The 14,433-nt window shown below is 63.3% G+C and overlaps 2 protein-coding genes across 7 annotated transcripts in view; one reads left to right on the top strand and one right to left on the bottom strand.

Moving 5' to 3' along the window:
• Nucleotides 1-7,018, top strand: part of ADARB1 (adenosine deaminase RNA specific B1) — a 36,369-nt gene extending 29,351 nt beyond the window's left edge. For 5 of the 6 annotated variants that reach the window (XM_055125032.1, XM_055125028.1, XM_055125029.1 and 2 more), the window contains 2 exons: nt 3,776-3,954; nt 4,854-7,018. In XM_055125032.1, coding sequence (XP_054981007.1) covers nt 3,776-3,954; nt 4,854-5,033 — 359 coding nt within the window. In that variant the 3' untranslated portion in view covers nt 5,034-7,018. Of the gene's footprint in view, nt 1-3,775; nt 3,955-4,853 lie in introns of those variants that run through there. The other variant, XR_008628434.1, reaches the window with a different exon arrangement.
• A 1,374-nt stretch (nt 7,019-8,392) lies between these two features.
• POFUT2 (protein O-fucosyltransferase 2) lies at nt 8,393-14,195 on the bottom strand. Its single transcript, XM_004602471.2, has 9 exons — nt 14,010-14,195; nt 13,679-13,929; nt 12,786-12,930; nt 12,109-12,219; nt 10,797-10,863; nt 10,329-10,454; nt 9,698-9,878; nt 9,497-9,620; nt 8,393-8,868 (listed from the first exon to the last, which is right to left on the bottom strand). The coding sequence occupies exons 1-9, from the start codon at nt 14,138-14,140 to the stop codon at nt 8,715-8,717; spliced, it is 1,290 nt and encodes a 429-aa protein (XP_004602528.1). The 5' UTR covers nt 14,141-14,195; the 3' UTR covers nt 8,393-8,714.
• Between the last annotated feature and the right edge of the window lie 238 nt (nt 14,196-14,433).

Below are 14,433 nucleotides of genomic sequence, written 5' to 3'. Positions count from 1 at the left end.
TCTGGATACTGTAGGTGTAGGGGCATTTCCCTTCCAGGAGACCACATGCTATGCCCACTGTTGAAGGCCAGGCCTGAGGGTACAGCATGAAGACCTCATGCCCTTCTGGTCCTCCATAGCCCCACCGCATGTACTGACTTTCAGTCCAGACCCTTTCCTTAGACACTGACATATCACACTGATGATCACTCTGAAAGAACCAGTTTGCCCTGATTCACTCAGAAAGGGCCCTTTCTCAAATATCTTCAGAGCCCATTCTCCCCATCCCTCAGAGAGGGCCTTTTCTCCCACATCCCTCAGAGGGCCCTTTCTTCCATATCACTCTGAGAGGGCCCGTTCTCCATCCCTCAGAGAGTGCCCATTCTCCATCCCTCAGAGAGGGCCCATTCGCCATCCCTCAGAGAGGGCTTGTTCTCTTCCATCCCTCAGTGAGGGCTTATTTTCCATCCCCCAAAGAGGGTCTGTTCTCCATCCCTCAGAGAGTGCCCATTCTCCATCCCCCAGAGAGGGCCCGTTCTCCATTCCCCAGAGAGGGCCTGTTCTCCATTCCCCAGAGAGGACCCATTCTCCATCCCTCAGAGTGGGCCCCAGAATCAGGACCCAAGGCCTCATGATAGCCCCAGGCCCATGACCTCCCTTGGAGAATGAACGGCTGTCTAGGCACAATGGGCAGCGTTGGGTGTGCAGAGGAAGCTCCTTGAGCCGCGGTGTCAGTGTCTCCATGGACAGTACTGCACCAGGGACGCCACTGGACAGTAAGCCTTGCACTGCCTGCTGTCCTCCACCAGCCAGGCACTGGTGTGGTCCCTGCTGTGGTCACCTTGCTGTCAGGCGGACACTCTGGCTGAGGTTTGGGGTAGAGGCTCAGTGTGAAGGGCAGGAGGCAGGCGCAGTACCCTTCCCTGCTCTTCCACATCCCCCAGAGCAGAGGAAACAGAACCCAGAATCTGTCAAGTCCCATCCCAAGGGGTAAGGTGAGACGCGAGGGAGGCCTGGCCTCACCCCTGGGAGGGCAGAACGGAAGGGGAGGGCGTGGATGCAGGAGAAGGTGCGAGATCAGTGAGGCTGCATGTGCCAGGGAAGCCACTGATGGATTTGCCTCAGAGGAGGACAGGGGCTGTGGAGGCTCCTGTTCTCAGGTCTGTGTGTGGGGATGTCACGCCTTGTCATCCAACCACCCCAAGAAGGGCGCATGGCTGTTTCATCCCACTGGTCTGCTCAGAGTTTTGTGGATTTTCCCGTGGCTTCATGTTCTTAGAGGTCCGGTGATAGCACTTCCTTCTCTTGCTCCTTCCATGCTAGGCTGATGTGGTCACTTGTGTGGTCACTGCTGCAGTCCTGGTCTGCCTGCCCCAGCCCTCCTCTCTTCACTGCCTGGAGGTCAGGGCTCTGTACCCAGGGTGGCTCAGGTTCATTTGTGACTCGGTTCTGTGATAACTTGGGTCCCCTGGACATGCTAAGAAGCCGTGTTAGGGGCCGTGGCCCGTGTAGAACCTTCCTGAGCCTTCATTGGACGCCGTGTGTGTATTCTGAGCTGATCCTGCAGGCCAGCATGGGGCACCCACAGTGCTACCTCCAGCCGTTGGTGACTGAGGGAGGGCGGTGGGAATCTGGCAACTCAAAACGTTTCCCCTCCTCCTTCCCGCCTTTCTCAGTCACTGAGTGTGTGTCCCAGCCCTGTGACCACACACTTAGGATTTAGGGAGGTAGGAGCTGTGCAGACAGCTCAGAGGGCTGGTCTGTGCTCTACAAGAGCAGAGCCCGAGTTCAGCCGCTGCACTGCACACCCTCCTCCCCCACCCCCACCCCCAGTGCACTGCATACCCCATCCCTGTATCACATACCCCACGCTGGAACCACCTACTCCGCCCCTGCGCCGCCAACCCTGCCCCTGTGCCGCATACCCTGCCCCTGTACCGCTTACCCCAGCGCCTGAACTGCATACCTCCCCCACCCCTGCACCACCAGGTGTAGCCCTGTTGGGCACAAGCAGTCCTGCAGCCCTAGGCCTGAGCACCAGACATCAAGCCCACATGGCCAGGCAAGAATGAGCTCAGTGGTCTCCAGGTCCCCAAGCACTGCTGGGAAGGCCCCCAAAGAGTTGGTTCCCATGAATAAGTTGTTTATTCAGGAAGCTACTTCCGTTTGGTTTAAATGACCTTTTCCTCCATACATCTTGGTTCTGCCTCTCCGCCTCCCCTTTCTATGAGCGGCCCCTGCCTCTGTTTCCAGCTGGTTCCTAGCCCTGCCCCTGTTCTCTCTTATATGAGAATGTGTCCTATGGGTGGGTCTCTGCTCTGGCCTCTGTGTCCTATGGTGGGGTCTGTGTCCCATGGGCAGGGTCTGTGTCCTGTGGGCGAGTCTTTGCCCAATTGGCAGGGTCTGTGTTCCATGGACGGGTCTCTGCCTTGGTCTCTGTCCCATGGGTGGGGCCTTTGTCCTGTGGGCAGGGTCTGTGTCTCGTGGGCGGGTCTGTCCCGTGGGTGGGTCTCTTGTCCCGTGGGCGGGGCTCTGTGTCCTGTAGTGGGGTCTGTTTCCTGTGGCTAGGTCTCTGTCCTGTGTCCTGTGGGCGAGTCTCTGTCCCATGGGCAGGTCTCTGTGTCCTGTGCTGGGGTCTGCGTCCTTTGGGTGGGTCTGTGCCTCCTGCTCTGCCCTCCCTGACCTATGGTGCATGCCCACTTCTGGTACTTGGGCGGTTGAGTCATTGTGACTTGGGATGGTTCATCTCTGTCCCCATGGACTTCTCTTTCTTCTATCCATGCTCCCCCAGTATTGTGATTTTTAAATTTCATTGCTTTGGTTTTGGGGCCACACTTGGCTGAGCTTAGAGGTTTACTCCTCACTCTATGCTCAGGGATCACGCCTGGTGTTCAGGGGACCCCAAGTGGTGCCAGAGATCAAACCTAGGTCAGTTGTGTGCAAGGCAAGCGCCTTAACCCCTGTACTATCTCTGACTCCTGATACGGTGTATAGTACAGTGGTTAGGGCATTTGCCTGGCAGTGCCCAGCCCAGGTTCAATTCCAGGCACCACGTGATCCCCTGAGCACTGCGGGGTGCAGCCCTGGGTGCCCCCAACACTGCAGCACCCGAGCAGCACCGCACCCTCGGGCCCTCGTGTTGATCTGATAGACTGGTTAGCTGAGACTCACTGGGGCTGACTTCCTGAGCGTGCAAGTGTGTATGTAGGACTGGGGGCTAGCTCAGGTGCTAGAGCACATGCAAGCCTGGGTGAGGCCCCTGTGGGGCTGCCCCTGGCCTCGCTCCCCGACTTTCCGGACTTCTGGAAGCAGACGTTCCCGAGCCCCTGCCCTGCACCCTCTGTCCACCTCTTTGGCTGCTGGAGCTCTGCTGCCTGGACTGGGGAGCGGTCAGTGAGGGCTGCTGGCAGGGACCAGCACTCCAACCACAGCATCCCCGGGTGCCACGCCGGACTCAGCCTCTGTGAGGTGCTCAGCCGCTGCAGCGGGCTCTACGGCGGCTCCCCGCCTTTCCCTGGAGTCACCAAGGACCCAGGGGCAGGGGCGTGCACCCCACTTCTAGATGGGAGTCTTTGAACTAGCTCACAGGAGCCTTCCCCAGGCAGGTCGGTTTTGGGGTGCTCAGGTGACTCTGGGGTCCTGGTAACCTTGGCTTCTTATACCTGCAAGACAGCAGGTGCGGACAGGGGCCCCTTGTGCGGCGTGGGCACAGGCGGGTGACCAGGGCCCCTGCCACCCCTCCCCGCTGGGCGAGCGCGCTCCTGGGCCGCAGGTCACCCCCCTGTGTCCTGTCCAGGCATCAGCAATGCGGAAGCACGGCAGCCTGGGAAGGCACCCAACTTCAGTGTCAACTGGACAGTGGGCGATGCGGCCCTGGAGGTCATCAACGCCACCACGGGCAAGGACGAGCTGGGCCGCTCGTCACGCCTGTGCAAGCACGCCCTGTACTGCCGCTGGATGCGCGTGCACGGCAAGGTACCGGGCCCAGAACCGGACTCCCCAAGCCCGTGACACAGCAGCCACCCCTGAAATATGCCCTCACCAGGGTCCCCACAAGCCACCGAGGGCCTATGATACGTCACTACCACGGCCCCGCCCCCACGTGCGTCACTACCACAGCCCCGCCCCTACGTGCGTCACTACCATGGCCCCACCCCACTTGCGTCACTATCATGGTCCCACCCTCACTTGTATCACTACCATGACCCTGCCCCCCCCATGCGTCACTACCACAGCCCCGCCCCCATGTGCCTCACTACCACCACCCCGCCTCCACTTCCGTCACTACCACGGCTCCGCCCCCATGTGCGTCACTACCACGACCCTGACCCCACGTGCGTCACTATCATGGCCCCACCTCCACGTGCATCACTACCATGACCCTACCCCCACGTGCGTCACTACCACAACCCTAACCCACTTGCGTCACTACCACGGCCCCGTCCCCACGTGCGTCACTATCATGGCCGCACCCCGACGTGCATCACTACCACAACCCCATCACACATGCACCACTTCCACGGCCCCGCCCCCACATACATCACTACCACAACCCCATCACACGTGCGTCACTACCACGACTCCGCCCCCACGTGCGTCACTACCACAACCCCATCACACGTGCGTCACTACCACGGCCCCGCCCCCACGTGTGTCACTACCGCCATCCCACCCCCACATGCGCCACTATCCCAGCCACGCCCCCACAGCACACCCGGGGCAGGCCCACGCCTTGGAGGGTGACGGAGCTGCGCTGGGTGTCCCCCGTCTGTGCAGTGCTGCCCGCGGGCGGGCCGAGCGGGGGCGGGGCCTCTCGCCTGCCTGGGCGGCCCGGAGGCCCGGGTCCCGCCCGTCACGGGCCCTTGTCCCCGCAGATGCCCATCCACCTGCACCGCTCCAAGATCCTCAAGCCCGGCGTGTACCACGAGTCCAAGCTGGTGGCCAAGGAGTACCAGACGGCCAAGGCGCGGCTCTTCACGGCCTTCGTCAAGGCGGGCCTGGGCGCCTGGGTGCAGAAGCCCACCGAGCAGGACCAGTTCTCCCTCAGCCCCTGACCCGGACCGCGGACGTGGCAGCTCGGCGGGGCGTGGCGGGGCCGGCACGGGTGCGGAGGGCGGGCGCGCCCGCCCCGCTCCCCGCGGCCGGCGGTGAGTCAGTCCTCCCGCAGCTGCTTGACCCAGCCCCGGTAGGCGCCGAGTTCTACCGAGCAGAGCTTCCTTCGCGTAGGAGAGTAGGCGTCGCCGCGCGGCCGTGAATAAATAACTTATTCGCAGCTAGGAACGTGGTTCCGAGCACAAGTGTTCTACCAGGCACTCGGGCACTTTACGGAGGAGAGTGAGGCAGCGCCAGCCAGCATACCCGAGCCCGACCCAGCTCTCGCACAGCCACACAGCACAACGTAGGCTCCCCTCCCACACACGTGCGAGCACACACGTGCTCACACCCACACACACGCACACGTGCTCAGCTCCCAGATATGCACACACAGGCATGTGGGTGCAGATCTGCAGTAGGGCGCCGAGCACGGCGTCCCGGGACTCGGCCCGGACTCAGCCCACAACCTTCAGCTCCTTCTAGCTGCTTCTGAGCAGCTCTGGGCTTGGTCGTGGGTGTGGCTCGCTGGCCTCTGAGGTGTGGGCACAGTCACACGTGTTCTGACGGGTCTGAGGAGGCGGTCACTGAAACTCGGCGCTCCCGCCGCCCCTGCTCCGTGTGGAGGCAGAGGCTCAGGGCAGGTGTGGAGCAGGCGGTTGCTGGAGGCCGCATTCCTGCGGCAGAGCTGGGAGGTGCTGGGCAGGAAGGGGTGTGGCCGGAGAGCCAGGGCTGCCCGTGCCCTGCAGCACACAGGCCCCGGGCAGGGGTGGGGAGGGTGGGGACCTGCACATGTCCCCCAGTGCCTTGGGTTCACACTCAGGAAGGAGAGGAGCCGGGACTCGGCCCTGGTGATGGGGGCGCTCCGCAGGAGGGCCTCTCACAGCTGCGTGCCGTTGCAGGGGCCAGGGCGACCCTCGGTGGCAGTCGGCCTGTCGCCACCCCCACACAGGGGCTGCCGGGCCAGGCTGGTGCTGGGCGCCTGCTGAGGGTCGTGTGTCCCGTGGTGCTCAGGAAGGGTGTTTCCTTAGTAGGTAGGGAGGTGGCTGTGTTTCGGGAGAGCGAGTGGGTCGCGGTGGCAGCTTTCTGGGGGACCCTCACCCCTCCTGCATGGAGCCAGGGCTTAGCTTCTGCATCCCGCATGGAGGTGTCACTTGAGGAACTTGAGCCGCACAGCCACCGTGCCCAGGCCAGTCAGGTGGAGCAGTCGGGCCAGACCCAGGATCGTGAAGCACCGGGTGTGGCAGCCACCCCGCCCGAGAGCGCCACCTACTGAGGACTGGGACTGTGGGATGCCCGGGCTGTCCTGGCCACAGTCCAAGCGTCTGTCCCACTGCTGCTGGGTGGCTGTGAGCCGCTCGTGCCACTCTGCTTGTCGCTTCCTGTTTTGGAGTTTTGTTGTAATCAAAGGTGAATTGTTTCATTTGGACTGAGTCTCCCCACAAGCGTCTAGTCTCCGAATTCTGTGTCTGCACACGGCTGCTGGCCGTGCTGTGGCCACGCTCCTTGTCTGGACTGTCCCCTTTGTGGCAGGGGAGGCCGGGGTCTGTGGCCAGCACTGTGTGGACCTCTGTCCCCCGCACACGGGTCCCCGGCTCTGATCACTGAGCATGTGACCAGCCAAGCTTCCAGCGTCGGTGGAGCCGGGCCAGCCCCACGTCTCGGGGGGCCTGGGATCAAGTGTGCACTCGCCGGCAGCCACACCTGGGGCTGGGCGCAGGGAGCTGCCGCAGCTCCTCCCATCTTGGGGCTGGAGTCTGCAGTCCAAGTCCGGACGCAAGCACTGATGGACCGTCCAGAGTCCCCGGCGCCCACCCAGTCCCCACGTGTCCCTGGTAACGCCACGCTCACCACCGCATGAGCTTGCCCTCGCCCACAGCCGGACGAGCATGAGACGCTGTCCCCCTAGACAAAAGACGCGAGTGTCCTCAATAAAGCTCACCGTTCACGTCTGTGTGTGCTGCCGTGCGCGTGCGTGTCGCCAGGCTGGGACGGGCTCTGAGACCCCTGGATTTCACCCCACCCTGCACCACACAGGGAGGCGTCCTGCCTCCAGGCCTCACCTGGCTGCTGGGGACAGCTGGCCAGAGAGCAGGGCCGTTCGCCCACGCCTGGAGGGACACGGAGGCTGGAGGAACAGACACGGCATGACAGGTCGGTCACCCACGTAGACCAGGCACCCTGAGGGTCTGTCCACTGTCTCCATGTTTTAGGGGCCTTGCGAAGCCAAGTCGAATGCCTGTCATTTCAGGAGATGCCAGCAGGGAGGTTCTGAAGTTCAAGCCCTGCGCAGAGAAAGCGCCAAGCTCTGGCCTGCGCCACGAGGTCTGCACTGGCGTTCTCCCAGCAAAGCCGCACGCAGGTGACAACTGACACTTCAAATCACAACATTGCCTGAAGGGGACAGCAGTGAAAATGACACTGTGGGCCAGGAGAGACCCAGAAGCCTGGAGCCGAGATAAGATCCTGGCACCACAGTCCCCCAGCACTGCCAGGTGGGACAGATGCCCCATAAGAACAAGTGTGTGCAGGGACACTGCCCCGTGAGAACACACATGTGCAGGAACACTACCCTGTAAGAACACATCTGCAGGGACACTGCCCTGTGAGAACATGTGTGCAGACACAAACATGGGCTGTTAACCCATAAACACGCATACGCAGGGACACTCAGTGGAGTGGCTGCCTGTAAGTACACGCATGTACAGGGAAAAGTAGGACAGGCGTGCCCCAGAGCCCAGGTCACCACATTCCTGGCAAATGAGCAGTGCAGGCACCTGCTCTGAGCCAGGGAAGCTGGAGTGGGCGTGACTGCCATCTCTGAGTCAGTGTGAACTCACAGGTGTGCTCGGAACACGGCTCTCACCCCTTCTTGTCTGTGCCCTCTGGGAGTGTCTGCCAGGACAAGCAGGAAGTCCCTGCATCTTCCAAACACAACAGCAGTCACTGGCCTGGGCCCCCTTCCTGTGACTTCAGGGCATGCCCTGGGGACCACCAAAAGGCACTGGGCCTCAGAATCCGCAGTACCCACCAGCAGTGCTGGGCCAAGCCCACACTGGGCAGTGCAGGGGGCAAGGGAGGGCAGCTGGCCCCATGGCCGGGGGCTGCACGGCTGCTTCCTCAGGGTGCCCCCACCCTGGGCTGGCCACAGAGCCACGGGGCCAGAATGGGGGCAGTGGAGCACTCAGAGACCCCTCCCTGTGGCCTCAGCCCTCAAGCACAAGCACAGGCCCCCCGCCCCAGTCAGCTGGGGGTGTTATGCGGCCCCACAGGACGCAGGTCAGCCATCACCCTGCAGACAAGGGAGGGGAGCAGCTTTCTAGAAAACACATTTTATTGGCCAAGTATACAAATGGAAAATAAATATTTCCATGCACCACCCCACCTGGGCAGCTCCCATGCCACGGCCACTCTGTCCCCTATAGTCAGGGGCTGCCCGGGATGGGGGTCAGTACCTCCTGGCTGGCCCGGCCCTGAAGCAGCTGCTCACACACGGGGCTCAGGGTGCACCAGCCACTGCGGGCTGCAGGCCATGGCACATCGGAAGCCCCACAGACTTGGGGAGCGAGGGGGTGGCCCTGCACCCCTGCCTGGCCCACAGTGCCCCTGGGGCCTGCACTGCCTGCACCTGCCTGGCCATGGGATCAGTACAGGACCCTCCAGTGCGTGGGCTGCTCGCATGTGTCCTCCTGGTCCCCACAGAAGCGGTTGTATGTGGTCTTCGGGTCAAAGCCCAGGATCTCTCGCTCCTCGTGGATGCGGAAGGAGAACGTGGAGACCGATGTGCCGATGAAGACCCTGGGGACACACTGTGGTTAGGGGGAGTGCAGCCTGCCCACACCCCCATCCGCCTGGCTCTCATCGGCTCCTGAGGGGCAGTCCCCTGCAAAGTGGCCAGTGGTACCATTCCTGGGGCTCCACATTGACCCCTCCTCCAAAGTGGCCCCACTCCCAGTGCTCTCTCTCTCTCTCCCTCTCACACACACACATGGGGCAGGGCCTAACCCAACAGGGAGCCTTGGGGACCTGGTGCCAGGCCCAGTGTCCCACCAGTAGCCTGTGGGTGTGCATGTGTCCCCCTCACGGCACAGCAGACAGGCCCAGCCTGTATTTCTGAGGGGCTGAGGTGCAAGGCGGCCTGGGTGGGAAGTGCTGGGATGTCCTGGGGGGTCATGTGCACTCTTGGGACAAGCACACGCGTCTAAGGAGAGGTGGGGGGCCCTCAGGCCTCGCAGACTGGCAGGGGGACAGTCTACTGCTCAGCCTCTGCAGGGCTGGCTGGGGAAGGGGCGCAGAGCCGCCAGCCCACACAGCAAAGTCCCAGGGTCACAGAGGCCCGGTCTGACCACAGGGGTCACCCTGGCCTGACCAGGGGTCCTGCTGGAGAAGGTGAGGGAGGGTGAGGGCTGGAGCGGCGGGCATGCACCTGGCGTGGGCGCACACCCACTGGTCGATGATGGCCACGCCGCCGTCCTTGTACAGCTCCAGCTCCCCCCACGTGGGCTCGAACCGCACCATCTCGGGGAGCAGCCGCTTCAGCTCCTCCAGCTCTGCAAGGGGAAGGGGCACTGAGCGGGTGCCCCGCACGGGCGGGGGGTGTCCAGCTGGGCGCAGGGCGCAGGGGTACCCTGTGGGACAGCGTCGGTGGCCACGAACACATGGCGCAGCTTGTGTTTCTTCAGGAGCTGGCGGATCTGCTTCACGGCGCCCTCCAGGCTGGGCACATCCTTCCTGTGCCCCCAGATGAAGTCCTTTCGCCGCAGGTGGACGCCCAGGTAAGGGCCCCCCCGAGCCGAGCCCAGCTGGACCTAGAGGGGTGAGGGAGGGGCTGAGAGCTCCCCGCGGGTGCCCTTGCGGTGGGGGCTGCCTCAGCTCTGGAAGCGGGTGATCACCAGAGCCTTTATCTGAGCTGGGCATGGAAGGACACAGCGTAGAGGTCCAGCAGGAAGGGGGCCCAGGGGACTGTGCAGTGAAGACATGTGCAGGCCACCAGGCTTCCTCGTCCCTCCTTCGCTCTCAGAAACCCGGTCCCGGGGCTGACCCCCAGCTTCAGAGAAAGCTGAGCCCCTGCCCGATACACTCCAGACCAGTAACCATTAGCAGCCACAGAAACCAACGCCTCTGACCACGCCCCTTCACCACTGCCCCGCCCCTCTGGTCACGCCCCTTCACCCGTACCCCGCCCCCACCCCAGTCCCGCCCCCTCCCAGCCCTGCCCCGCCGACCCCGCCCACTGCCCCTACCGTGCAGCTTCCTACCTTCATGTGCGTCCAGTCCTCATGGAAGGGGACGCTGTCGGCCAGGTCGGATGAGTTGAGGAAACGGCTCCGGAACTCATCTCCAACGGCCCGCAGGTGCCTGGCGAAGACCATGCTGCGCCGGGTCTGCGGGCACAAGGCAGCCCAGGACCCCGGGAGTCGGGGACGCGGAGGGCACGCGCAGCCCCGGCCCCGCCCCCTGCACAGCGCCCCGGGCTCCCGGGGTCAGCGGAGAGAACCCCGACCCAGCCACAGCTCACTCTAATGGTCCGAGCCCAAGCCCGCCACTCCCCGCCCGAAGACCCCCAGGAGACCGCCAGCACCTGCAGCACCCGGAAAGGCGGGGCGAGGGGCGGGGCTTAAGCCACAGGCAGGGTTTGATTGGCACGCCGTGCCCGTGAGGCCCTGGACTGTTTCTCAGGTGTGTGGAGTAGGCGCTAGGGGTGCGGGGAGGAGGGGCACACTCACATCCCAATACTCTTTGCCGCCGTAGTGGTCATGGAGCAGGTTCTCCGCTCGGTCCAGCATTACTGACCTGTAAGACGCCGAGGACGGGGCTGCTGGAGCCCAGAGGGGCCAGCCTACGTCCAAACACCTCTTCTGGGCCCCGGGGGCGGGACAGCCTGTGGCCCTGGGGAAAGGAGGTCTGGCACACGGCTCCCTCTGGCTTTATTTCCGCAGGGACCCTAGGGCCAGGGCTTGGGCACTCAGTCCACAGCACAGACACGGCCAGAATTAGCACCCTGAGGAATGGCAGGGCAGGCCCTTGCCCGCAGGGTGACCACCTCTACCATGGACAGGATGGCCCTGTGAGGATCACATGACGGTCGGGGGGGAGGAGGGTCTACCAGGAATGGGGCCACACCTTCACAGGCCGACCCCAGGGGCTGCGGGGGGTCGCTGAGCACCACCATCTCCTGGGGCTGTGCTTGGCACCACCACCCATTTCTCTGCAGATTAGAGGTATCTGTGTGGCTGGGGACTCTACACCTGAGTCCACGGGGCACCTCGTCTACTCTTCCTTACGTTCCTCCCATTCCCAAGCCTGGATGCTGTATCCTTCAGCCCAGTTCTGTGCACTGGGACAGGCCTCCAGAATGGGGGGAGACCTGCCCCAAATGTTCTCCCATGTCGAGAGCTCAGACATGTACATACCTGAGGCTCACAGCAGACTTAAGTACATGTGTGCACATGGCACAGATGAGCACACATGCGTGCACATGGTACAAACTTGAGCACACATGGCAGCACATGGTGCAGACTCAAGCACACACACGATGCATTTGAGCACACACGTATGCACATAGCAGATTAAAGCACACGTGTACATGCTGCAGACTCAGCACACCTGCGTGCACACAGAAGAGCGAGCACACACGTACGAACACAGTGCAGATTGAGCATATACATGCACACATGGTGCAGACTTGGGCACACACATATACAGATGGCAGACTTGAGCACACATGTGCGTACACGGTGCACACTCAACCTGCCTGTGCACAGACTTTAGCACATACAAATGCACATGATGCAAATTTGAGGACATGCATGCACAGTACACTCAAGTATATTCCTGTGCACACAGCAGATTCAAGCACACATGTGCGCACAGCAGACTTAAGCCTACATGTGTGCACACAGTACTCAAGCACACACAAACACATGGCACAGACTCAAGCACATACATGAGCATGTGGCACAAACTTGAGCACTCATGTGCACACATGGCGCAGACTTGACCACACACCCCTTGCATGCACACAGCAGAGGCACCCACCGTGCTGACGTGTTTTTCAGGAGCACAGGGGCGATGATGGACGCAGATCCTTGGACCGACAGGCAGGAGACATTCAGGCCCCTTGTCTCTTCATAGCCCCAAAACCAGCCTCTGGAAATCATAAGCAGGCAGGTGCGTTCAGGGAGGCGCCTGCCCGAGCCAGAGTCTGCACCACAACCTCATCCAGCACTAGAGTCTGCAGGACTTCGTCCTGCACGGCTAGGGGTTGCCACCCACACTCTCACGGCCACACCCCACACACAGGGTATGAGGGAGATAAGCCAGACCCCCAGCCTGCATGCAGAGAACATGAGGGGCGCCTCAGAGAACTGGGGTACAGAGGTCTCCCTCAGGTGTGCATGTGGCAATGGTGGGTGTTCAGCAATGGCAGGAAGGCATGCAGTGGTGGCATGCGTGGGGCACTGCCATGTGTGGGTGGTGAGGGTGTGCGTGAGGCGGTAGTGTGAGTGGGGCAATGGTGTGAGTGAGGCGGGGGTGTGCATGGGGCAGTGGTGTGTGTGGGGCTGGGGTGTGCATGGAGCTGGGTGTGAATGTGGTGGGGGTGCCTGGGGAGGGGTGTTATGGGTGATGGGGTACGTGAGGCGGGGGCATGCGTGGGGCTGGGGTGTGCGTGGGACAGGAAAGGGGGGTGCTTGGGGCAGGCCGTGGCGCTCCACCTGTAGTACTCATGCTTGTCCTGCGAGTACAGAGGCGGGTCGATGCAGGGCCGCTGGTCGACCTTCTCCTCCCAGGACCCCTCCTTCCAGCCCTCGGCGTAGCCCTGCAGCACGTACACCTGGTCGATGAAGGGCCCGCCCGACTCTGAAAGGACGAGAGTGCTCCGTGTGGCCAGGGCCTCCTCAGGGAGAAGTGCCGTCCGGGTGTGGCACCTCCTCCCCAGGCCCCTCTCCACAGGCTACCCTGCCTCACTGTGCCCTCCAGGCTCCCCCGGCCCTAAGAGCACCCATCAAATGACCGCACCTCTCCAGAACGTTCCTGGACCCAGCCTCCCACTATCTCCCACTCACACGCCGTGTGTCTCCTGTCCCCCCTGCCCAGCTCTCCCCAACCCAGGGCCATGTGCCAGTTTGCATTGGGCACTGGACAGTGACTGGCCCAGGAGAGCAGGCCCTGCCCGCATTCCCATTACTGCACCAAGGCCTCCCTGTGTGGCTGTGGGGAGGGGACAACCAGGCACCCAGTCTCCTGCTGCCCAGGCTTCAAGGGTGAGTAGCAGGGCCATCCGCTGTCCCACACCTGCCTGTCGAGAGGCTGCTGGGGCACGGTGGGATCCCCAAGCCCCAACCCTGTCCCTCACCAGGGAGGAGGCAGCAACCCAGGACTGGCGAGGGAAGGCCGGGCAAGTGCCCTGAGATTCGTCAGGACGTGGGGACACATCTCGGTGGGCGTAGGGGATGTGGGGTGGCACTCGGGAGGCAGGTGTGTCCAATTCGAAGAAACCGTGTCCTTTGGACACCTCCATGGGAACGCCCGGCCCTGGCCCCATGTGAGAGGGGCGTGACTGCCCGGCGACACAGGAGCTGGTGTCGCTGCCGCAGCGCCCGCTCACCTGCGATAAACTGCTCGTACTCGAGCACCGGGATGTTCCGGCCCAGGCTGGGCAGGTCGAAGAAGTCGGCCCAGGGGATGCGGACCTGGCGGATGTCGGGGCTCTGCCAATGGTAGAGGCGGCCCCAGGGCGGCAGCACGAGCGCCCAGGGCTCGGCCTTCAGCAGCGTCTTGAGCAGCGAGGCCACGCGGATGTAGACGTCGCGGCGCAGGTTGAAGCCCTCAGGCGGGTTCACGTCGTACAGCAGGTACCTGCGGGGGACAGGTCAGCGCCGGACGTCAGGTGCCTGCGGGGGACAGGTCGGCGCCGCCCGCCCGCCCGCCCCGCTCACCGCCGACCGGACGCCGCCCCCGCCACGAGCCCGGCCGCCGACTGGCCGGGCCAGAACTCCTCGCCCGAGGCCCAGGTAGGCGGCCAGCACGCCGCGCACAGCAGCAGCCAGCCCAAGCCGAGCGCCGCCATGGCCCCGGCGGCCACGCACTTCCTGCGGCCTCGCCTCGCCCCGGAAACGCGCGCAAGGGCCAGCGGAGCGCGTCTCCAGTAGCCACGGCAACGCCGGGGCCTCCAGCGCATGCGCCCTGCGTCCGTCCCGCCTCAGCCCGGCCAGTGGGCAGGGCCTGACGGCGGCGCGGGAGCAGAGCGATGGGCGGGGCATGCCTGATGGGCGGGGTATAGCGGTGGGCGGAGCCGCAAAAGGCGGGCTTCCCAGGCTGGAGGCGGGGCCTGCCTGCCGCCTAGTGGGCGGGGTCGTGGTG

The sequence above is a fragment of the Sorex araneus genome, chromosome 2 (genome assembly GCF_027595985.1).
Source record: "Sorex araneus isolate mSorAra2 chromosome 2, mSorAra2.pri, whole genome shotgun sequence".
NCBI classification, from domain to species: Eukaryota; Metazoa; Chordata; class Mammalia; order Eulipotyphla; family Soricidae; genus Sorex; species Sorex araneus.
This window is presented reverse-complemented; position numbering and strand designations above follow the sequence as displayed.

Bases quoted from the DNA above. Each gene is read 5' to 3' on its own strand.
- POFUT2 (XM_004602471.2), bottom strand. From the start codon at position 14,140: ATGGCGGCGCTCGGCTTGGGCTGGCTGCTGCTGTGCGCGGCGTGCTGG. The intron at 13,930-14,009 runs GTGAGCGGGGCG...TGTCCCCCGCAG, and splicing joins GGGGCGGCGTCCGGTCGGCG to GTACCTGCTGTACGACGTGA. The intron at 10,455-10,796 runs GTGAGTGTGCCC...TTGTGCCCGCAG, and splicing joins GCGGCAAAGAGTATTGGGAT to ACCCGGCGCAGCATGGTCTT.